Below are 24844 nucleotides of genomic sequence, written 5' to 3' on the forward strand. Positions count from 1 at the left end.
GCGGATCAGCCCCCTCCGTGGCGGTCGGGAGTGGATTTTATCAGCCCTAAGCACAGGTCACATCTAACTGCCATATCTGAGGCCTGGCAGAGGTGTGAAAGACCGTGGAGGACCATTTAGCTGGTTTACCAGTGCAGCTCATAATTAAGAGCACAGACTATGAAGCCAGGATGCCTGGATTTGAATCCCAGCTTTGCTACTTAGTGACTATGTGGCTGTGGCCTCAGTTTCCTCATTTGTAAAATAAGACTAAAACAATGGAACCTATCTCATAGGGTTGCTATGAAGGTTACCTGCACAGTGCTTAGCACAGCACCTGGAACACAGCAAGTGTTCGTTGATGTTGGTGACTATCAATAGCCCACCGTAGCGGAAGGAGAGGCCGCTGAGCATGTTGAGCTGAGCATTTCCATCCCTGCTGTCCATGTCTGGACCCTCTGTTCCTGCTCTGAGCCATCAGTCTGTGCGTCCCTGGAGCTCCCTCTTTCCCCCAAATTAAGCTCTATTGAAGACACTTCCTCTCAATGGTTAATAATTCCAACCTTCCCTGCAGCCAAGGCCTCTCCCTGCTCGTGCCTCTCCCCTCCCCCTCGAGGTCCAGGGTTTTGGAGGCCACAGGATCCGCTCTGCGCGCCCAGGCTCTGGCTGGAGGCCCACCCACACAGGGCAGCCCTCAGCTCCTCTCTGCCCATTCCCCTGCGTGCGCCTGTTCACGGCCAGAGCCTCCACGTCTCACCCCTGCTCACAGACGCATTTAGGTAGGTCAGAGGGTGCCGTTCTTTGTCCCAGTTCCCAGCCACCCAGCCAGCAGTGAGACCCAAATATTTTATCTGAGCGATAGGCAGGCCCAGGGCTCTGGCAGAAGGGCTTCTAACCCCATCGGGCATTAGGAAGGCCCTGTGTTGAGGCCTGTCACCATTATCTCCTGCCTTACAAAACAAACGCCCCTAAGCCAGTGACCTCAAACAGGCCCCATTTGTCGCTGTAATCTGGAGCTTGGTGGTGGCAGCTCACCCTCACCAAGTGGGGGTAGCTGGGGACAATCTGGGAACCCAAGACAGCCCCCCTCACACATCTGGTGCCTTGGCCAGGTGACTGGGTGACCTGGGACTCTCTTTTCTCTCCCAAGTCTCATACCCTGCAGGGCCTTCTCTCCCGGGGGGTAGCCGGACATCTGTAGCAGTCAGCTTCCAGAGAGTGAGACAGAAGTGACAAGGACTCTTAAGACCTGGGTCTGAAGGCCCCAGGTTGGCAGGAGGTGCTACGGGTGAGCTGTATGCCCCCCACAAAGAAATCCCATGCTGAAGTCTTGACCTTCAGTTTCTCAGAATGTGACCTGATCTGAAAGAGGTCATGTGGAGTAGGGTTGGCCCCGCACGCAGTATAACTGGGGTCCTTACAAACAGGAGAAATTTGGACCCAGACACGTACACAAGGAGAATGCCATGTGAAGATCATGGGTGGTGCTGCCCCAACGGCCACATCCAGGAAAGAGGCTGGGGGCAGGGCCACCCCTAGTGCCTCAGGAGGACATATAACCCTGGCGGCCCCTTGACCTTGGGCTTCCAGCCTCCAGAACAGACGACGTCATGCAGTTTGTGGTACTTTGTTCTAGGAGCCCAGCACACCGATACAGGGGGGAACCGAGTCTGTCCCCTCCTGTTGGAAGGGTAGCCTACAGGCACAGGGTGAAGGGAATTGTTTGCGCAGTCTTGGCAGGCCCTCTACTCCAAGTCTGCCTGAGAGCGGATGGGACAGCAGAGAAGACAGACCAGAGCGGGGGAGGGCAAAGCCCAGGTGCCAGGCCTGACTCCGCCAACGCTTGGTGGGTGGCACTGGGGAGGCTGTGTGACCTTCCCTACCTTTCCCAGGGTTCCAAAGGACAAGCCTGGATAAGAGGTCTTTTTTGTTTTCAGCTTTAAACTTTGGGCCTCCCTAAGCGTTCTTTAGCCCAGAGGGTGTGTAAGCACAGATTGCTGGTGCCCTCTCTGATTCATTAGGTGCCTGGCAGAGCCTGAGAACTTGCATCTCCAAGTGCCTGCCTGCTGCTGGTTCTAGGCCATTGTTAGGGGCCCTGCCCTAGGGCCATGGTTCTGACTCTGCCTGCGCATTGGAATCACCTGGGAGCTTTAAGGATGGCTGATACCTGGGCCCTGCCCAGGAGAGTCTATATAATTGGTGTAGGCTAGGGTCTAAGCTCTGGTATTTAAGAAAAAAATCTTGGGTGAAATAGGTGGAGGGGAAAAAAGTGTTTGATATCATGATCTTGGCAATGGTTACATAAGTGTATACTCAAAATTCATCAAGCTGTACATTAAAATGTACATTTTATTGTATGTACCTCAGCATTAAATTTTTAATATTAAAAAAATTGTTTGAACCTCCTTAGGTGAAGCAGATGTGCAGCCACTGCTCAAGGGGCCCCAGACCTTTGAGGAAACAATGCATTCAAACCATGTCAGTGCATAGGTTTTAGAAAAACTCCCTAACATGCGTGGCCCAGGCAAAATACAACTCTAAAAAAACAGGGAAAAAAGTGTTCCCCTAACTTCCTGAGGTTTAGGAATTTGACTGACTTTCAGGTTTTGGAATACTTTGTAACTGTTTCTTGTCCCATCACCCCTGTCAGACCAGCATGATTGCACCAGCTGAGGAGGAGGTGGGAGTTGATTCCTCAACAGGAGGGAGCCAACAGGAGGGGGCCCCCTGCATCTATGTCCCTGTCTCAAACAGGAACACATTCTTGTAGAAGCTCCTCTTGAGCTTTAGGAGATCAGTCCCCCTAGCTGCCTCCAATGACTTGAACTTGAATCCAAACATCCTAAAACTTCTGAGCACCTCCTGTGGCCTGGAGTCTAAGAGAGCAGGCGTGCAGTTAGGGCACGCTGGGTGCTCCGGGGAGTGCATCTGAGGTCCAACTTGGCAGTGATTCGAGCAAGCCATGAGCCAAACTCTGCGTCAGTGACCTCACACGCACAGTCAGCAGATTCTGGCGCGTTGAGCTGGGCTGATTAAGGCATGTGAAGGGCTCAGCACAGCGTCAGACACCGAGGTATTAGTTTGTGTACCTCCTGGTTTCAGCCGTCTTGTGAAGTATCCCTGTTACACAGCGGAGCAAACTGGTGTGGAAATCGGTCTGTCTGAGGTCTAACAGGTTGGACGGCACGGCTGGCCAGGGACTCGAGCCCATTGGATGGGAAAGGCCCTGCTTCTTGGCTGACTGAGGGATGGGCGCCTGCAGGAGGTCTGCTGACAGGTGGACCTGATAATCCACAGAACAGTGTCAAGCCTGAAATTAAGGTGATAGAGTGAACCGGCCAAGTGCTGGGGTCATGAGTGGAGGGAGCAGAGAAGGAAGCTGCAAGCGGCTGAAATTTTCAAGTTTCACATGGAGGAGGGAAGGGAAAAAAGTGTTAAGACCCGCTCGCGCGTGTCTGCGCGTGTCTGCGGGTAGTCAGAGCACCTGCCGGGCTGGGGACGGATGGCGGTGTGACTGCTGTGGCCTTCAGGCGAAGGGGGAGTTGAGGGGGCTGGTGGTGAAGCTCTTTCTGTAGCTGCTTCTTTCAGTAAATAGTAAGATGCTTTCTGCTCTTCAAGGCCTTGGGATATGGTGGTGAACAAAATAGACACGCAGGTTTCCTATCTCAGGAAACACACTCCAGGGCTTGCAGACCTTCAGCAGTTACTTGGCTCTCACTAGTGCTGTGCAAGGGGAGCAAGTAGCGGGAGGCCCTGGCCTCCTGTGGGGGGTCAGGGGAGGCTGAGGGTGAGGGGCCGGAGGCCAGATGGAGGAGGTCCGGCCAGGAAACGCCTCATGGGAAGCCCCGGGTCAGGCCTGAGCTCAGGCCCCTGGAAGGGATGCAGGCGCTCTGGGACTGAGATGGTGGGAGAGGAGTGAGGTGCTGTAGGCTGCGTGAAAAGTATGTTTACCCTCAGAGCTACGGAGAAGCCCGCAAAGGACTGCAACCTGGGTAATGTCGTGACCCTACACGATGTATTTCCTGCCTGTCAGTTCTGAGCTGTCACACACACTAATCTCATTTGACTCCCACAGCAGGCCTGGGAAGATCTCTCTTCTGAAGATACACCCGCGGCAGCCCAGGCCAAGCGGCAGAGTTCACGGATGTAGACCCCGCCCCCGCCCACCCCTCTCCTTCCCCTGTAAGGTAGACCGAGAGGGAGAGGGGGAGGCCCGTGGGTGGGAGGGGGCCTGGGTTTCCCCGTCTCCTCTCAGCCCTCTGGGTGATAATGGTGCTCCCCCAAGTCCAGGACTTCTAAAGTGGCCTAACCAGAAGGAGGAGAATCGTGCCCTGAGGCCTTTTGGTGGGAAAATCTGCCCCTCCCCACCCACCTGGGCAGGGCTGGTTACACGATGGAAATGTCCTACCTGCCTGGGCCTGTCTGAGGCCCCTGGGAAGCGGGAGGGAGCTCAGCCCCATGGTAGGGTGACTGTGTGGTCGCCCCGGAGCCCCTTGGGACGGGTCAGCAGGCAGCAACCCCACAGGCCCAAGGGAGTGAGCGGAAGACTGCGGTCCTCCATTGGGGTGGGAGTGAAAGGGGTCCAGTGCTTACAAACGCTGGGTGCTTGGCCCCTCCGTCTCCCAGAGCACAGGGAGAGGAGAGCCTCCCAGAGCACAGGGAGAGGAGAGCCGAGGCACCCTGAGCATCCCGTCTGCCTTGCTCGACTGTCTTTAACCCTCATGCCAGCCCCGGATGGTAGATGGAGGCCCTGTTTGGCACATGAGGAAACTGGCTGGAGAGGTGAATTACATTTTAAGGTCTCAGCTAGTAAACAGAGCTGGTACTGAAACCCATAGCCTATAGGCTTCTTCGGTTGACCCTCATTAACCCCATAAACGGGCTTACTTATTCCTGGGGAGATCCTCAAAGGCTTCATGGAGGAGGTGGGATTTGCATTGAGCCCCCTCATCTCAGGTGCTTAGCACTCAGTGGGAACTCAGTAAAGGTTTGGATGAATGGAAAACCTGGAGGAATAGGGTTGATGTTTGGTCCTGAGCTGGGGTGTGTGGGGTGGGGGAGGGGTCTCAACTGTGGGCCCTGGGCAGTGTGAGTTTCTCTAACTCCCCAGGCTCACATGGCAGCCTGATCCTGTCCCACCTGGCCACCCTTAGTAGCAGGAACCCAGATACCAAGAGACCCAAAAGCCATTCCCCAAAAAGCAGCTGCTTTATGGAGGATGTGGCCAGTGTAGAGGGAGGAAAAGAGGTCGGTGAGGAGCAGGGGGGATGCAGGACGCGGGGGTGGAGCTCCTGATTCACTCCCCACTCCCACCAGAGTCCCACTGAATGACCAAGGTCGTCTGAAGGGAGGACTCCACTGTCCCCAGGGGAGGGAAAGCCACACCCTGGGAAGGGCAGGGCTGGCACCAGGCTGGGTTGGCAGGTGGGGGTCTCAGGCATTTGGGATTCCAACAGGAATCAAGGTCAGGGGAGGGCTGGGTGCTGCTGGCAGCCTGATAACTTCTGTGGAGCCTCTCGGGAGCCTTCTGCCTTGGGGGAACTTCCCCATGTGTCCACTTTGGCCTGCACTGCACAGGCAGCAGTGATCCCATGGCACCCCTGCAGACTCCAGGTGATCCGTCTCTCTCATTTATATATATATTAATCTGCAAAATGGGAATCACACCTGCAGTGTGCTTCTGAAGATCAGATCACACAATGTATTCCTAGAGCTTATCAACGAAAATGATGTGAAAAAGTGAGGGATTTATTCATTCATTCAACAAACACCACTGAGTTTGGGCATTGGATTTGGAGGTAAAGCAGGAACTCACTGTCCCGACAAATCTGACTCCAGTTGCCCTGGGAGCTCTTTGCAGCGGTGGCTGGTCTGGATCTTGTGGAGGATGCAGGGGTTAGCCATGCAGAAAAGGAGGGGATTCCAGGCTGGCTGTGGAGTGTGAGTGTCAGGGAGCCCTGGCACACTTGATGGGAACTACATAATTTTTTTTTTCCTTTCGGTAGTACTAGCAATGACCAGCACTTCTCCAGTGCTTACTAACCAGGCAGTGTTCTAAGTGCACCATGTACCTCTCACCTCTTTTTTTTTTAATTGACATATAGTTGATACACAATATTATATTAGTTTCAGGTGTGCAACATAGTGATTCTGCAATTTTTACATTATGAAATGCTCACTGCATAAGTGCAGTTATCTGTCACCATGTGACTGCTCACAGAAATCCTCTATTATTAGTCCCTTTTTATCCACAAGAAAACTGAGGTCCAGAGGTTAGAGTAACTTCCCAAAGTCACTCAGCCAGTAAGGGACAGCTGAGCCTTGAACCGGACTCTAAAAGCCATAGTGGAAACCACTCACCATAAGACCTCCTTTTTAAAAAGCCCCCTTAATTTTTCAGCCTTCCAAAAACATCCTCTTAAAGCAACATTTCTTTTCCTTTCAAAAGGTAAAATTCCAATCCCTTCAGCTTTTTGTACGAGGGTGTCTGGTTTGTAAGAGGCCAGAGAAAGGCAGGCAGGGCATGGAAGGAGGATGTGCAAGGGAACTGTTTATGTAGCGACCAGGGCCTAGGGTGAGCCGGGAACCCAGCCCAAGCCTCGGCAGCTCACTGGTGCCCAAAGCCCAAGCAAGGAGCTGGAGGAGGCGGGAGCAGATGCGGGCTGGCACAAGCCTCTTGCTTTCTCAGACCAGGGCTGATATCCTTGCCGGGCTCACCTGCCCCCAGGGACACTAGGCAGCTTTGATCAGTGATTCCCTCGGCTTCCCCCAGACTAACTCACTTCAAAGAGGGTGCAGGGCATCTGCTTTAGGAGGGAAAAGATGTCCCAGAGGAGGCGGCTCTGGGGAAGGCAGGCCAGTAAGGTTCAGTCAGGCACAGGTAGCCATGACCCCCCACCCCACCCCTCACCTGGGGTTCTCTAAAAAGAGGTCTGAGAAAGCAAGCCATTCTCAGTCTCATCGCCAGTGTCCCGCGACCATCCTGCAGTGACCGGGTCGCTGTCTTTTCTGACTGCCTGTCTGCCAGCCCCACGGGGACTCACTTCACTGTCTGCCTTCATCGTTCACCTTCTTCAGGCTGACCCACAGCCAACCCACGGGCAGGAGGGCCATCTTGGGGACCTGGCCTGCCTATTTTGGCACGTGTGACCGATTCACATTGCCCTCCAGCTAGTTCAGTCACATCCAGTTAGGATGGGGCCTGAACTCCACCCTAAACCCTAAACTTCAGCCATCTCGTCTGGCCCCCCGAACTGTGGTGCCAGACCCCACAGTCCATGCCCCGCAGCGGGTTCTTCTGAATTACAGCACTCGCTGTCAGTCATCTGATGCTCATCCCGAATGGTATGGTTCTTTGAGGAGACGTTAAGTCCCACATAGGGTGGGCGGGTCAACATCAGGAAGGCGCCGGCCTTGGAACACAGAGCGAATACATTGAACAACACATAAATTCAGCCATCTGGAGGGTAATCCAGGCTCAGAGGTGGTTTGTGTTACTGATAGAGACAAAGATCGGTCCCAAGAATCCACCTAGGTGACCAGTGGTGCTTCTGAAGGTAAATGATTGCCAGAGCGCCCAAGAAAGTTGCAACCTAATCAAGGTGCTGTGACCCCAGAGAAAACTGGTAACCTGGGAAAGCCTCCCCAAAGCAGAGCAGAGTGCTGGCTCATGGTGTTTAAAAATTTGTTTTTGTATATTTTGAATTAGTTGCAGTTTAAAAATTGGGAGGTCTAAGATAAAAATTGGGATTGCCAGCTCCGGAAAAATGGCCAGATTTCATAACACTGGGCCCCATTCATATGTGGCACCAATTCATTAAAGCTGGGTGGCAGCTCTGCCCTTCAAATAGGGCATGCAGGCCACAGGCCCCTCTGCTCTCCACCTTCTCCAGACTCCAAACCCCACACCTCTGCTTCTGGGTTCTTACTCTAGGCCTGCCTTCCCCACCTATGCCATCTCGGAGCCCAGGTGGATGTGTGGGTAGGGCCTCAGCCATTGTGCAGGGACAGGATGCCCTGAGAGGATCTCAGCTCCCTGTCATTCACCCACACTTTTCAGCCTGGAACACCCTTCCCTCCACTTCCCAAACATCTCATCTGTTTCACTGTCACCTCTGAAACTTTCCCCAATGGTTCCAGCCAAGGTCAGCTCCCTCCCCTTCTGCTCCCTTAATTCTGTATTTCAGTTGTTTCTCACTAGATTAGGAACTCATCAAGGCCAGTGTACTGTCTCTTACCTCATCCCCAGTGCCCAGGGCCTGATGTACAATGCTCCTTGGCTCTTAGGGGCCACTCTACGGAAGCATGAACATGAGCCTGAGCCATAGGCCTGGACTGCGGAAGATATGAAAATAGGAAATTGCAGAGGTTGAAACACCCTTACTGGAGAATGGGCAACATTTGGTAAAAGCATTTTAAATAAGCAATGCTAGGTGATTCTGATACAAGTGGTTCATAGACCACTTTTTTAAAGCTCTCTTTTAAGGTTTTGAGTTTATGTGTGTAAGGTGACCATTGTCAGAAATAGACATGTCTGGAGGGGGGTATTGGCTTTTGGAACAAGCTAAAGAATTTGGTTTTAAACATGTCCTTGGGATAGCAATAAAACGGCTAAGAGGAGGGTATCCATCTAGGCTGGAGACCTCAGAGGCTGATGTCAGTTGAAGTAATACTTGGGAGTTCATTCAGGTCACGCTATCAGAATGACTGAAAATTCAAAGGAGATGCAGACGAATAAGAGGCCTTGGGATGTTCCCATGGTTAAGGGCGGGTGGGGAAAATGGATTCAGTGACAGAGGCAATAACTAGTCAGAGAAGTATGTGGAAATATGGATCAGTATAGGATTTATGGGGAAAAAGGTAGGGAAGGACAGAGACAGGAAAGGGAAATGGAAAGTGTCATTTATTAAGTATGTCTTATATGCCAGGCACCGAGACAGACACCTCGAGCATATTGTTTAATTGGTTTCCCCATCCCGACCACCTTCAGAGTGGTCTGTACACGATACCTATGCTGATCTTCCCAAAGCATAGTACAGGTCACTTCACCCTCCTGCTTATAACTGTTTAATGACTCCCTGTTGTCATTAGGATAGTCTAAACCCTTTAATATGCTTCCATAGCTTTTATTTTTAAATCACTGCTTTGTTGAGGTATAATTCATATTCCATAAAATTCACCCTTTCAATTTTTTAAAAATTCCAAAAAAAAATTCCTCTTTTAAAAGTATACAATTCAATAGTTTTCTTATATTCACAGAATTGTGCAGCCATCACCACAATTTTAGAACATTTTCATTACCACATAAAGAAACCCTGTACCTATTAGCAGTCATTCTCTGTTTCCTTTTCCCCAGCCCTTGCCTACTAATCTACTGTTTCTAATGGATGTTTATTCTGGACATTTCATATAAATGGAATCATATCCTATGTGGCCTTTTGTGATTGACTTCTTTTATGTTGCATTATTGTTTTTAAGGTTCATGCATGTTGTATCCTATATCCATTCCTTTTTATGGCTGAGTAATATTTCATTGAATGGATGTACCACTTTTTGCCTATCCATTCATCGATTGATGGACACATGGATTGTTTTCACCTTTTGGTTATTGTAATGCTGCTATGACCATTTGTGTATAAATCTTTGTGTGGTTGTATGTGTTCATTTTCTCAAGTATATATACCTAGGAGTTGAGTTGCTGGATCATACAATAATCTGTTTAACATTTTGAGGAACTGCTGAACAGTCTTCCAACCCCACCAACAATGTATGAGGGTTCCAATTTCCCCAAATTCTCACCAACACTTATTTTCCTATTTAAAATTATTATGTCCATCCTAGTGGGTGTGAAATGGTATCTCAATTGTGATTTTGATTTGCATTTCCCTAATGACTAGTGATGAGCATCTTTTCATGTGCTTATATTTGTATATCTTCTTGGGAGAAATGTCTATTTTTAATTTTTGCCCATTTTTAGTTGGATTGTCTTCTTACTGAGGGTAAGAGTTCTTTATATATTCTGAATGTCAGTCTCAGATACATGATTTGCAAGTATTTTCTTCCATTCTGTGTGCTGACTTATCATTTTCTTGATAGTGTCCTATGCAGCACAAGTTTTTAATTTTGATTTGCTTATCTTATCTGTTGGATTGCTTGTGATTTTGGTGTCATATCTAATAAACTATTGACTAATCCAAGGTCGCAATTTACACCTATGTTTTCTTCTAAGGGTTTCTTAGTTTTAGCTCTTGTACTTAGATCTATGATCCACTGCGAGTTAATTTTCTATATGATGTCAGGTAGGAGTACAGCTTCAATCTTTTTTATGTGGCTATTCATTTGTTCCAACACCATTTGTTGAAAAGACTATTCTTTCCCCCATTGAAATCTCTATGGCCCTTCTTAAGCTGGTCCTTTCTTAGTCGTCTTGCTTCGTCTTTGCCCCAGTCCTACTGTAGCTTGCGCTCCATCTCCAGTCCTGCTCATTTGTGTTTCCCCAAACAAACCATGTTCTTTCTTGCCTCCGGCCCACTTCTCAGCATGCCGTTTCTTTTACTGGAAAATCTCCCTGACCTTCTTCCCACATCACCTGGCTATCTTCTGTAGTTATCTGGCAGATGTAGACTTGGATGTCACATCTTATAAAAAGCCTTTCCTAAGCCCCGAGAGTGTTTTAGGAAGAGCAGGTCTATGCTCCCCAAAGACCCTGTACTTAACCCTGACAGGGGGTTTTATGTGTACCTGGCACATAGTCAGCTCTCAATAAATATCTAGTGAATGGCTGAATCCCAGAAGTCAGGGAAGAAGAGTGTTTCCAGAAGAAAGACTGCTTAGTGTTGGATATTGCTACAGAGAATTGAGGGGAAAAAAATGCACTGGGGTTGTCACTGTTTTTGTCACTTCAAATAGGGAACAGTTTTGGCAGCACTGTGGATGTAGAAGCCAGAGGGGGAATTAAGGGATGAATTGGTGATGAAAAAGTGAAGCTTTAGTTACAAATTTATGCCCAAGTTTGTGAGGAAAGGAGGGAGCTAGATTGGCACTATGCAACGGCCTTCAGGGGTAGAGTTAAGCTGCGCTGCTACTGATCCGTCTGCTACTTGCCTGAACTTCATAGACCTTGACTTCTGAGAGTCCCTTTCTTGGCTTCAAGGGTGTCAGTCTTCCCCATTCACCCTCCTGTTACATTATGCCTCTCCCCCCAACCCCCAGCTCTGTGTAAGCATCTAAGTATGTGTACGTACAGACACAAACGCACTATCTGTGCTGGTCTCAGCATCCCGAGAATTCTGGGGGTGACCAAGATCTTTCCTCAAATTGGGCTCAGCTAAAATTGCCCTGGAAAAAGACACCCTGTAACAGTTGCCTGTTTGGTTAGAAAAAGGAAGGAACAGGTCTCCTAACAGCTTGGTGGCACCAAAAGAAGGACAGAGCCTTCTCTCTTTGCCCCTCATTTCCCTTGCATCTCCCCTATGTCACGCAGATAGACTACAGTGAAATGGCTTCAAGATTTTAATTTTTCATACCCTTACCGATTTACTTTCAACTCTGAGCTGCTTCCATCTCTTTGGCATTTTCCCCCCAGAAGTTAATATGCCTGATTATGAGGCCACCAACCTGATTAGCTTTCACCACTAGCCTTATACAGCTCACTGCGAATCCCATTGTTCCTTGAAAAATCTCCTGATCCACCTGCCCTTCCAGGAGATGGCCCAGCAAGGAGAAGCTGGTACAATGCAAGGCACCCCCTCGGGCTCACGGCCCAGCTCCACCTGCCCCTTCGCTAGGGCGCACTTTCCATCCACAGTGGTGCCTGTCAACACCTGTACTCTGCTCAAGTCTGCAGGATGGTTCAAAATGACTGACATTGCGGGTCCAAAAGAATGACTCATCCAGGGTATAGGCCTCCCAGGGAAAATGAGCATCAAAAACCTTCATATCTGTGAAAATGGCTCCCAGTGGGTTGTCAGGACCACAGGGGTTCTTTCTCTGAGCTGGTACGGCCTTCTGGCCGCCACTGGACGTTCAGGAGAGCCGGCGGTAGAAGAAGAAAGGACTGCAGAGGCCCGGGTTTCTCTGGGCCAGGAGAACACGGAAACAAGGGGTCAGCCTGTCAAGGGGCTTCTCCTTGGGGAAGATGAGGAAGTGAGCCAGGGCCGGGAGGTCCCTGCTGTGGGGGAGTCGACCAAGGGACCCCACATCTGTGAGCTCCAGTAGGACCCACGGGTTGGGCCTCATGGTGTTCACCTGCCAAAGCATGTGGGTGACAAAGTTAGGGGCACAAAAGACGTTGTCCTCCAGTACCAGGAAGTAATCGGAGAGGTTTGGGCAAAGCTCCTGAGGAAGGCGTGATCTGTACTCTGCTTGAAGTAGGATTCCCCACTAAGGGCACTGTCCGTGGTGCCAGCCACAGTGGGGGAGGCGTCTAGGGCAGCACCGATCAGTATCAACTGTCCTGCCGAGATCTGTGAGCTGAAGAGGCTTGAAGTACGGACAATGGTTTCTTGGAGCCTGGTGAGGTCAGAAGCTGCCAGGTGGACCAGGACTGAGAGATGTTTCTGCTCAGCCTTAGAGGCAGCACGGAACGAGCTGACCAGAGTGTACAAGAGGTTGTTTTGACCCGGGCGTGGCACGGAGGAGATCCCCACCGTCAGCCATGCTGAGGAGGTAAAGTAGGGTCACCCGTAAGTGTCCGCTGGTGTAAGGGGGGCCAAGCCAATTGGGGGTGGGGTCACACTTTCGGACCTGCCTCTTCCTTCTTCCTTCTGTTCCCCATCTCTTCCCTTGTGGTAGAGGAGACCTCTTGCTACTCAGAGTGTCGCCTTAGTCCAGCACCACCTGCTCCATCTGAAGCTTATTAGAAATGTAGGGTCCGGGCCCCTACCTCAAATCTAGCTAAACAGAATCTGCATTTTTAACAATGTTACCAGGGACTTTGTAAGCACATTAAAGTTTGAAAAGTACTAAGCTAGGTGATGTTGAATCCCTGTGAGTCCCTCTGAGTCATCTTTGAGCCAGGATTTTGTGGCACAGTTTTAGTTCTCCATACATATCAGCTATTGTTAAAATTGTTTTAATCATTTTTCCTTCTAACCCGCTCCTCTTCTGTAAGCTCTCGTTTGAAAAGGAGACATCAGCGAAAGCACTTCTAGAGGTCAGGAGCCCAGGACTCTTGTCCCAGTTCTGCCACTGATTTTGTGACCTTGAGCAAGTCCCTTCACCCCTGAGCCTAGTTCCTGATCCATTTAAAACTCGGGGGGTTGGCCACTGTGACTCCAAGACCCTTTCTAATCCCAGTGTTCCCTAATCCAGTGATTCTGCCTTCCTATAACCACTTTATCTTTTCCCTCCTTCTTCCTCATTCCTGATACACAGATTCTTGGGGAGGAGAGAATTGTCTGTCGGATTCAAATATTCCCAGGTGCAGTCCTGCTTTTTCTCCTCCCCCTTTACTTTTCCTTCCTAGACACCTGACTTCCCTTGATGTCCCCGCTTCCCCTGGGGTGCTCCCACTCCCATCCTTGGAATTCACTCTTTCTTCTCTGTGGGATTGTTTTAATACACTTGAAGGTGAGAGTCTGCCAGTCTTCTGGTGGTCTCAGGTCCTTCCTTCTCCTGTAATTGTCCTCCTGGGGCATTGACAAAGCAAAACGTGAACCTCCTTTCATAAAAAGAACAGGGTTTAGCCCCGAGTGGCTTCCTATGAGTTTTCCCAGGGAAAGAGGTGGAGTGGATCGCTCTCCCTAGAGCGAGCCCAGCACATTCGCAGGATGTCTGACTGCTGGCCAGGGCATCCAGGGTGAAGCAGTATTTGCTCTCATTCTTAACAATTGTGGAAGAAAAAAATGGTAGCTTCTTTGTGGACCAGGGGCTCCAGGCCCACACCCCAGCACCCTGTGGAGCCGCCTGCTCTCAGGCGGAAAGGTACAGGTGCTTCTGAGAGTCTGCCCGTCCACACTTTTCCCACCCCACGTCCTCAGTTCCCCCACCGAGAGCAAGGCTGCTACTTGGCCTTTGATGGCCATCGTGTTTCGGTCATCTTCAATTTCCCTGGGGACTTCCAAAATGGTGAAGAGCCACAGGAATCCGATGCTCACTGAGGCTATGATGCAGCGCCTAATGGAACACCGCATGGCATCCGGGATGGGGTCCGGCTCCTACAGCAAAAAGCCAACACGTACTGCTGGGGCCTCTCCTTCCTGTCCACCCCTGGAACTTCCCCTGGTCCCCCGGAAGCCTCCCCACATTCCGTCCTTCCTCACTGTCATGGTTGACCGATTTCCCACGTCTGCCTTTTTATCTGAGCTGGGCACCTGGTGGGGTACAGCCTTACTCCCACACCTTGGCTGCCTTCTCTCTCTAGGTTTCTTTGGAGATTCTTCTGAGAAGTTCTCCTTCTCCAAATGATGAGGGTTGGCTGTGGTGCCAGTGATGAGGCCCATTTATCTCAGAAAACAGATGGTCACCATGGGCTCCTGCTTTTTTAAACAAAAGTCAAACTACTCATTAAAATAGCTGAACTGGAAGTGTTGCTAAGTGCTAAGCAATCTGGTGCCTTTCTAGCTTTTTTAATAAAAAGGATATCCTTAATTTATTCTAATCTTTAATCTTATTCACAGACCTTGATTAGAACATGATTCTGTTAATTTAGAGTAAAAAAAACCCTTCGGTGAGTATCGGGCTATTCAGGCCGGCTCGGCCTCAGAAGCACTTGTCTGCTTCCTCCTCTGTTGGTGTCTTTTCTCCGGTGAGAATGTGTCTCTCTGATTGTTTCATATACTTTGTCGCTTGTTCTTGATTCTCCCTTCGCATATTCAGTGCACAGAAGAAAAGAAATTGTGCTTGGTGATCTCTATGCTCTGGAGGCTAAGATATTCTCTGATCTCCCCCATTTCTATGGCTCCCTGCCAGCTTAGTATTTTGGCAGAGGGTAACCTGTCTCTCCCTTAACCGTCTAGCTTTTTGATAGGAGTTATAAAAATACTTCCATCTGGCAGTAAGGCTTCACAGATTAAACTTTCCTTACCTGGTTTCCTTAAGCCAGGCCTTTTAGTTAGCTAGGTGATTGACATACAGACCACTTTTAAGTAAAAAAAGTAGGCTTCTTTCTCTAGAACAAACATACATGGATAGATACACTGAATCAAAAGGCTGCGCAATTACAGTTGAAGGAGTTCGCCACCATAGGCACAGCCCTGCTCCCCTCCGTACCTCTTGTGTCATTGACCAGTCACATTAGGAGCATGGCCCTTGTTCGGCCTTCTGAGTTCCACAGCCTTCTGGAAGGGGCAAAAGAGGGAAGGAGTAAGAGGAGGTGGGGTTCTGGGGACCAGTCACTTCAGGGATAAGGAGCAGAGAGCGCCTCGCGCTCCCCCGTGTTCAAGCCTTGAGCCAGGCCCCCTCTGTGACGTTACTCTTGTGTCCTCCCCACCCATCCCCCATCAGCAGAGGTCCGCATGGACAGGACTTACTATGAGCTGTGCATGCTTAATAACTGGTAGCCAGTATTATTCACCCCAAAGACCAGCATCAGTATCTCTTAACAGAGAAGAGACATACAGGGAACTACGGAACCTTGCCTCCCCACGCCCTCCCCTCCCCTGGGGTGGCTGCACCCTGACTCCCACCCCCTCACCTCCTCAATTTCTTCAACCCTGCAATTACTCTCTTTCTCTTCTGCGCTATCCACTTCTCCCTCCCATTGCTATGAAAAGAAGCCCTCCTGATTTACCTGAAGAAAACAAGATCCCTGGTTCAAAAATACATGCACCCCTATCTTTATCGCAGCATTATTTACAATAGCCAAGATAGGGAAGCAGCCTAAGTGTCCATCAGTAGATGAATGGATAAAGAAGATGTGGTACATATACACAATGGAATAGCATTCAACCATAAAAAGAAAAGAAATCCTACCATTTGCAACAACATGGATGGAGCTGGAGGGTATTATGCTCAGTGAAATAAGCCAGGTGGAGAAAGACAAGTACCAAATGATTTCCCTCATTTGTGGAGTATAAGAACAAAGCAAAACTGAAGGAACAAACAGCAGCAGACTCACAGACTCTGAGAAGGGTCTAGTGGTTACCAAAGGGGAGGGGTGGGGAGGGAAAAGGGGATTAAGGGGCATTATAATCAGCACTCACAGTATGGGTAGGTCACAGGGAAGGCGATCTTATTAAGCTGATGAACAGTGAGTTCAAGGGGGTGTGAGGTGAGGACTTGATAATATGGATGAATGTTGAAACAAAGTTGTTCATGTGAAACCTTCATAAGACTGTGTATCAATGATACTTTAATGAAAAAAAAAAGGACTCTTTGTGTCTTCTGGTGGGGAAAAAAAAAAGCAAGAAGCAAAATCTCTCCCAATTCTGCCCGGTCCCTCTGCAGGCCTGTGCAGCAAAGCTCCTCAGAAGCATTGTCTTTATGCGGTAGCCCCTCATTTCACATCCTCTCTCCTCATCTTATTCAACCTCTCTGCGACTTTTGACATGGCCGCCTGGTGCTGCCCCCTTGGCACACTGCTTTCCCTGGTGTTGCCCTTGCCGCCCTGGCCGTTCAGGCTTGGTTCCTTCCCTGGCTCGTGCTCTTGCCAACTTGGACGTGTAGGCTCTCTTCTTCCTCCCCACTCTCTCCAGGGGTTCTAACTCAGGCCCGTAGCTTCATTTAATTTTTTTTTCCTGAAGTATAGTTGGTATTACATTGGTTCCAGGTGTACAGCATAGTGATCCGACAGTTACCTGCCTTATTCAGTGCTCGCCCGAGGAAGCATTGCTGCTGTCAGTGTGCAGTGGCGTCGCGATGTGACTGACTATATTCCCTGTGCTATGCTTTCATCCTCCTGGCTAATTTATACCACAATTAGGATTTTGTGCCTCTTCATCCTCTTCATTTATTTCACCTCCAGCCCCTCCCCCATGGCAACAACCAGTCTCTTCTCCGTGTCTATGAGTCTATTTCTGTTTCGTTTGTTTTGTTTCTCTAGAATCCACATAGAAGTGAAATCATAAGGTATTTCTCATTCTCTGCCTGGTTTATTTCACGCAGCAGAATACCCTCTGGGTCCATCCATGTTGTTGCAAATGGCAAGATGTCATTTTTTTTTATGACTAAGTAATATAGTCCCATGATTTTAAGTACTGTATATATCATGTACGAATATGTGTGCATACATATGTATGTACATCATTTCATATACATGTACACACACACACACAGACACCCCGACAACTCCCAGGCTGATCTTTCCTCCAACCTCAGCCCCTATCCTCAGCTCCAGATTATCTGCCTACTCATCATTCCCATTTGGATGAGGACGAAGTACCTCAGCTTTAACAGAGCCAAGCGAGAACGAGAACTATGGATTCCTCCTGGCTCCCAAATCTTTTCCTTCCTAATTTCCCCCATCTCAGTAAATAGCACCATTTGTCCACTTCCTCGGGGAACAAATCTAGGAGTCATCATTGAAGCCTCTCTCCCCTAAACACTCCACAGTCAGTCTATTCAGTCTTGTTGCCCTCTCCTCCCAAATGTGGAGGAATAGGACCTTTTCTCACCACCTCTCCTGCCACATTAGTCCGCGGCACCAACCTCTCCTGCCTGGACTACTACCACCACCTTCTCGTTGCTGCCTCCCCTCCACCCTTGGAGGTACAATCTGTCCTCTGCATGGCTGCCAGAGAGACCCTTTCAAACTGCAGATCACATGGTATCCCTGCCCCGCCTGCAATTCTCCAGTGGCTTCCAACTGCCTGTAGGATGGGAGCCGGGCTCCTCACCGTGGCCTACAAGATCCTGCCTGATCTAACCCTCTCCCCACCTCTTTGACTTCATCTCCCCTCTGCCCCCTGCTTTTTTTTGGGGAAGGGATCATTCCTTGGACTTACCAAGCTGTTTCTTGACTCAGGTCTTTTCATTCAATATTCCTCTTAGAACTATTCTCTACGGACCTGGCGACATGCCTCGTTCCTGACATTCAAGTCCAGTCTCCACTGCTGTCTTTATCCCCTCAGGTAACAGCACCTAAGGAGCCTCTTATTACCCCATCCCATTCCTCTACCATGTATTCAATTTTCCTTTGTTTCCACCAAAAACTATCTTACGTGTATTTGTTTACTGTGTCTCTATTCACTAGACTGGAATATAAGCCCCTAAAGGGCACAGACTTTGTTTTATTCAGTTTAGTGCTTTGCATAGTACATGGCCCAGTGAATATGCTCAACAAGATGTTATTGACTAGCTAGCTGTCAGGGATTATGTGACAATGGCGAGTGGTCATCTGTTCCTTTCACGAACACTGTGCTAGGTCCAGGGGTGCAGCAGGATGGGGAGGACTGGGCAGTACCCCCAGGGAAGAGCAGTATATGGGTGGTGTTAGCACTTGAGATTCTGGACCCAGAAAGCCTGGGCAGAATCTGGTTCTGCTAAACTTATTGGCCCTGTGACCTTGGCCAAATGACTCAGCCTCTCTGAGCCTGAGTTCCTCATCTAGAAAATGAAGATAATAACACTGGTTACTTCCAAGCGCTTTTATGAGGATAACGAGAGACCATCCACACCAAATGCCTAGGGTATAGCAGGCACTCAACAAAACGTTAGCTCTTGTATTATAAGGAACAACTACCATTTTCAGCCACAAAGCCCAGCGCTGCCCTCTTTTCCTTCTGGAGAGGTCCACCGCCCCACAATTACTTTTAGATTCTTATACAATGCACAGCACCTTGAGAACCTGATCTTGGCATCTGATTTCCACTTCTCTGAGAGCTTTAGAAAAGGCAATAAATAGAGAGATGGGGGAAATAAATATTACAAAGCCCTGACCCTACCCCCAGGTCTCTCATCAACATTGCAGTTAAAGGTAGGCTCCGTTTATGACACTGTGCGTGCTGCCATGGTGTGTCCTGGGCGTGGGCTCCGGTCTTTGCTGGAAGTCAGAGTTCTCTTAGGCCCAGGAGCGGGAACCCACCCCCCAGGATGGGGACGGAGCAGGCGTTCTCGCCACGCCAGCATTTCTCTCTGCTGCCTCAGCCAGAGCCCCCTTGGCAACCGCTGTTCTTCCTGAAGGTTGGCAACCCACTGGCCTCTTTGGGCAGTTGGCCCCACACAGGCCGACCACAAGGCGTTTGGCACTCTCACTATTTCTTTGTTTTTGTTTTTAAATTTGAGTGAAGATCGAACATTTTAGTGGGTTCCGTGGTGTAACGGTTAGCACTCTGGAGATTCAACTTTGAAGAACTAGGAGCGCTTGTATAGAAACCTAGACTTCTGGCTTCTCTTGAAAAATTGCAAACTTGCTGCCACCCTGGCCTGAGCAGTGATGGTACCAAGAGCCGGACGTGCATTCTCCCTTTTTCAGGCTCCATCTGGCTGACTCCACTTACTTCTGAGCCCTGTCGGCATTTGATTCTTTGACCCCTGCTCTAAGTCAGGTCTTGGCAGACTTGAAGACTGTGCTACCTCCTGGTCTTATATTGGGCACCCGTATAGGATAAGATGCTAAAAAGATGAGGCACAAAGTGATGGCTGGGCTTGCAGGGCCTGTGGGCAGAGGTAGGAGGAAAACTAAAAGAACACTGTACGCAAGTGGGAACAGGGAAAAGCAAACTGAAGAGATAAGAGACAATTGATTTTGTATATGATGTAGGCCATGTTCTGGAGGACTTACAGGAGACATGGGTGGGCCAGGGCAGTGGCCAAGACTCAGGATTAGACAGATACGAGTAGAGAAACTCACTACTTGACCTGTATCTTCTGAAAGCTGCCCCCAAAGCAGGAGAAACTAACCTCAGAGCAGCATTTTTCAAGCCGAGTAAAGGGTTTTGTAACCCATAAATCAAACCATTAATGGGTTACAAAACCAGCCTCATGGGCCTCAACCAGCAAGTCAGTGTCTCACTGTATAAAGGAAAGTATTGCTTTGTGAAACTTCTCTCTTGTTTTGTGAAACGGTTGGTATGTAGACAAAAATACCAGAGATCACAGTCAAAAAGTGTGAAGCTCCTGTGGCTTAGAGGGGAGAGAATGGATGCATGATGGCAGGTGGAGTGGTAGCTGGTGGTAAGATGGGCAGTGGGGGTTTTGTGTTCTCTTTCCTCAGCTTTGGAGAAGTCGGCCTGGTGTTTGGGGAAGATCAAAGGCTCTAAGATCACCATGCCAGTCCTAAGCTCTGTTATTATGGCTTATGTGTGACTTTGGCCAACCTTTCTGAGTCTCAAATTCTCCATCTGAAAAATGGTGATACAATACCCACATACTTCACGGGGCTGATGTCTAATAGACTATGTATTATTCCCAGCCACTGACCCATATGGCCAGGGGAGAAAGAAAGGGAATTAGCATTTAGCATTTAGTGCGTCAGACCCTGCTGGACACAAAACATGATTTGGTTGAAGATTGTGAATTTCAAATGAACATGGTAGATTCAGTCGAGCTCTGTGAAGTCTCTGATAAAATTTGTTTAGAAGCCATTTTCTTCCTATTGGAAGACTTTCATCCAGAATACAGAGAATTCCAAACATTCCAACTGCCCAAGGCCATAGAGCACGCCAAGAGGGGGCCCTCAGTCCAGAGACTTCAGTTAGGGATGATGATGGGGGCTGTGGGAACAACAGGGAACAGGAGTCCCCCTCTCTGCCTCTCAGCTTCTCTCAGCAGCACAAGGTTGATCCTTGGGAGCCCAGAGCCTCCAAAGTGGCCCAACCGGAACGGGAGGAAACACACCCTGAAGCCCTGGTGTGGGTGAGTCTCCCATCCCCATCCCATGGGAGGGCTGGCCAGACCGTGGGAACTTGCCAGTGTCTGCAGGAGGCTCCCCGGAGAGGCCCTGGCCTGACTAGGGTCTAGTCCTTTGAGCCCCACCTCGTGAACCCGGAATCCCCTCGGGCCGAGTCGGCAGAGGAGGGATCCCGGGACTGTCCAGGGAGAGGAGATGGGGAGGAGGAAGAGGTGTTTAGTTACCAGGGGTCTCCCCAGAACTCAGACCCAGTTTCCCAGGGACAGCAGCCTGGAGATGAGGGCTCTGCCACGGTGGGAGCTGACCTGCAAGGGCAGCCCCCACGGGGGGTGGGGTGGAGCAGACCCCGGGGGCACCGAGGTCCCATGCAGGAGGCCAGTCCAGCAGAGGAGGAGGGGCCGCTCGTCCCAGGGAAGTGAGCAGGGCAGGAAAACGGGGGCAGCCGGGTTCATCGCCCTGCGTGGGCTCCCTTAACCCTCACATACTCGTCTGCTGTGAGATCTCTTCCTGCATCACCAGGCCGGCCAGATTCTTCTCCTGCCCAGTCCAAAGCTCCATCCTCAGCCGGCGGGAGCCACAGAGACCCAAGGCCACCTCCCCTCCCCTTAAACAAATTACTTGTGGAGCTTCTACCACGTGGCTGGTGCCACGGCTGGAGAAGACGGCTTACAGTCTGGTGGAGAGGGATGGGCAGGGGAGGGGGGCAGGAACGGCAGTTCAAAAAGACAAAGCCAGAGTTACAAGGCAGTGACATAGTAGTAGCGACATGTTGTGGGAATACACAAAATAGGTAAGGGAGGGAGGCCATAAAGGCTGCAGCTTGTCTTGAGATCTCAGGTTTTGTGGGTTTTCACTGGAGACACCTGACACCAAATATTCCAGGGCCCCGAAAGTGGTGGGAGAGGGGTTGGCATTGACCTGGGGAGAGGAGGGGGTGCGGTGGACTGTGAAGAGGCTGAGGAAAGGTCTGCGCCCTGGAAAACGGCGGGAAAGGGGAACGCGAGAGGAGGACCGACGGGGCTGGTGTTGGAAGCACGTAGCGCGAGGAAGGCGTACAGACCAGAGGTCAGGGCGGGAGGGAGGCGCCCCGCCGACACCGGGCGCCCTCCGGAAAATTGGTCAGGGACGGCGGGCGCGGCGGAGGGGGTGGGGAGCGGTCTCAACACGTGCGCTACGTGCTGCGCGAGCCGCCGCCCCCTCCTCGGCCTGCCCCTCATCCCGCAGCCCAGTTCTGGGGCAGGGCTCGGGGTCCGGGGCGGGGGCTTGGGACAGGAGGGAGTCACTCTTCCAGTTGGGACCCCAGAGCGGGGTCTTCCCGGGGCGGCGACTGGAAGAGACGCGCGGAGTGCCTCATCACCAGGCGGGCCGATCTAGGGGCGCAGGCCCAGGGTGGGATCGGGCAGGCCATGGCGTGAGGGCTGGGGGCTGAGTGGGCCGGATGAGGACGGAGAGCCCCGGGAGTGTCCAGAGAATCTGCGGCGGCACCAACGGGGGTGATTTGGCGGACGGAGGCCCGGGTGGGGCGGAGTGTTGTCCGACAGTAAGGAGGGGGTTCCTGGAGACGTGGCACTCGGAGCGGGCTTGGTTCCGCCCCGGCCACCTGGGCTCCAGACCCGCACTCTCCCGGGAGCCCGGCCGGCCCCGCCCAGACCTAGCTCCTAGCCGTCCAGGACCTACGGTCCCGGGTCGCCCAGGTCCGGCCTCTGGGGCGTCCAGCCGGACCCGGACAAGACAATGCGGCCCAGGCCCCGCCCCCGGGGGGGGTGCTGATGCGCCCCGCGCCGCAGCCAATCACCGCCTGTGGCTAGGCTCTTTAAAAAAAGAAGAGCCGGCCGCGGTGTGGCTGTCAGCTGGGAAGGGATCCCTCCGCGCATGTAAACACACATCATAAAGGGCAAGGGAAGCGTCTCCTGCCGGGTGGGGGGAGCGGCGCCAGCCGGGGAGCCCTCTTGGTCCCTAGGTCCCCCTCCCTCCCCTGGCAACCGCCCCCTCCCTCAACGTCACAGCGGGTCCGTGGGGAGCCAAACCGCTGCTGCCGGATTTGGAAGCAACGAAATCTCACCGCCGAGGGTCATTGCCGGAAATGGAGGAAGCGAGACTGGGAGGGCTCGGGAGTCGGGAGCGCCAAGGAGACCTAGCACACAGCTGAGAACTGGAGATTCTCTTAGGCTTGTTCTTCCAGTGCGCCTCCGTTCAGTGATAGTCATAATTCAGATATGCTTAGAATTTTTCTCAAAGTTACACCTACTTGCCTTAAAGAATGAGAATAGTCTTGACGCTCTCTCAGGAAAAAGCACAATACAGGAAATCAACCCTAGCAAGACCCCCAAAAGCACGCACCCCCATGGCCAAAAGCAACAGAGATGCTTTTCCTCCCCAACATTACGAAAAAATTTCAAATAGCAAAGTTAAAATAGTTTTGCATTAAATTCCTCGATACCCACCACCTAGCCTCTATCAGTATTAACATTATAATTTGCCACAGCTCCTATTATCTTACACTGATGACTTTTTCTCTAATAGGAAGTCAGCTGCTCTTAAGCTTGTTTCCCTGCAGGGGTGAGCAGAAGGCGGCTTACCTAGGTCCCAAAGCCCTACAGAGCTAAGAAAAGGACGGCCTTCCCCAAGGACCTTTCTGAATCCTACTGGAGGCAAGTACCTCTGGGAAGAGTTTACTAAAGAGGAGGCTTTGCCCCTCACCACTTTTAAATTGAAGAGTTCTTAAGGATAATCTGAAGGTGAATCTGAATGCAAGGCTAGGACTGTGTAGAGGGCCCATGAGTTTGGCTGCTTTCTGGATAAAAGAGGTCTTCTTAGTGTTGAGGTCCTATGCTTTGAGGTTCCCCTCTCCCCTTCTCTGGGGCAGGTCATTAGGCTTCCCTCTCACTCACCAAAAAAGTAAGACAGAAGAGTTTATATCTCTTAAATAAACTTAACATCTCTGTGCCTCCTTTGCCTCTCTGCAAAATAGGGATAACAGTAGTTTATACCCAACAGGATGGTTGGGAAGATTCAGTGAGCTAATATACTAATATATGCAAAACAGTTTCAACAATGCCTTACACCCAGTAAGCATTAGATACATAATAACTATCATTCATATACCGATAACTCCCAGATGTTCATCTCCAGTTCTGACCCCTCCCCTTCAGATTTATACTACTCAGCCTGTTGGACATTTCCAACTGCATCAAAGACCCCTCAAACTCAGCCAAGTGCAGAAGTGCACACATTATCTCCTTCCACAGACTGACTTCTTGTTTATGTGAACTAGGTGAATGTTCCTGTAACACCAACGGGCCAGCAGCCCCTCAGGTATATATATATACCCTAGACACCCGAATCATCCTGGACTCCTCACTGTCCCTCCCTCATTCATCACGGTATCCTTATTTTCACCTCCTACATTTGCATCTCTCCCTCCTAATGAATAGCGCCACTGCCTTATTTAGGCTCGGCCATTTCTCATCTGGATTATTTCAAGTCTTGCACCTCTCACGTAGAGCCTCGCTGTCTTATTGCTCCTGGCCCACTGTTTTCCCTGCAACACCCCCGCCTTCCAATACTTGGACTCTCCTCACTTATCAGTCATATGAATTTGGGCATATTGCTTAATTAACACGTGCCTTGCGGTCCTTATTTGTAAAATGGAAATTAAAGTACCTGCCTTTTTGGGGTCGTTGTGTAAATGATTGATCACATGAAGCACTTAGAACAGTGCCTAACATAATCAAAGGCTCAACAGTGTTAGCTTATTATCACAACTATTGTTTTCTTATCTCCATGCTGTTCTTATGTTAAAGCTGTTCCCTCTACTGAGAAATCCTTCTCAATACTTTCTGCTCCTCCCTGGGCTCGTCTAAGTGTATACTATCATGGCACCTACCACGGTGTACTGACAATTCTGAAATAGCCCATTCATGTGTCTGATCCTCTCCACCCGACTGTAACCTCTTGAGGGAAGGGACGGGACTCGGGCACCAAGTAAATGGTCAATAAAGGTTGGCTCCACTGGACGATGAAGAAAAACTCCATCGCCGGGCGGAAGGCCCGGCCCCGCCCCGTTAGGGGGCGGAGCGTGGAGCGCGGCGGGGGGCGGGGTGGGACTCTTTTTCCTCGCCGTGGCGGCGGAGGCGC

The 24844-nt window shown here is 50.5% G+C and overlaps 1 protein-coding gene across 1 annotated transcript; it reads right to left on the reverse strand.

Annotated features, from left to right (window-relative positions):
- Positions 1–11520: 11520 nt before the first annotated feature.
- Positions 11521–14164, reverse strand: LOC108396318 (alpha-1,3-mannosyl-glycoprotein 4-beta-N-acetylglucosaminyltransferase-like protein MGAT4E). Its single transcript, XM_073217732.1, is given in 6 exon segments — positions 11521–11717; positions 11720–11841; positions 11843–12305; positions 12308–12637; positions 13511–13639; positions 13991–14164. Coding segments are annotated over 6 exon segments (1362 nt in total). The 5' UTR covers positions 14112–14164.
- Positions 14165–24844: the final 10680 nt, after the last annotated feature.

The sequence above is a fragment of the Manis javanica genome, chromosome 11 (assembly GCF_040802235.1).
Source record: "Manis javanica isolate MJ-LG chromosome 11, MJ_LKY, whole genome shotgun sequence".
NCBI classification, from domain to species: domain Eukaryota; kingdom Metazoa; phylum Chordata; class Mammalia; order Pholidota; family Manidae; genus Manis; species Manis javanica.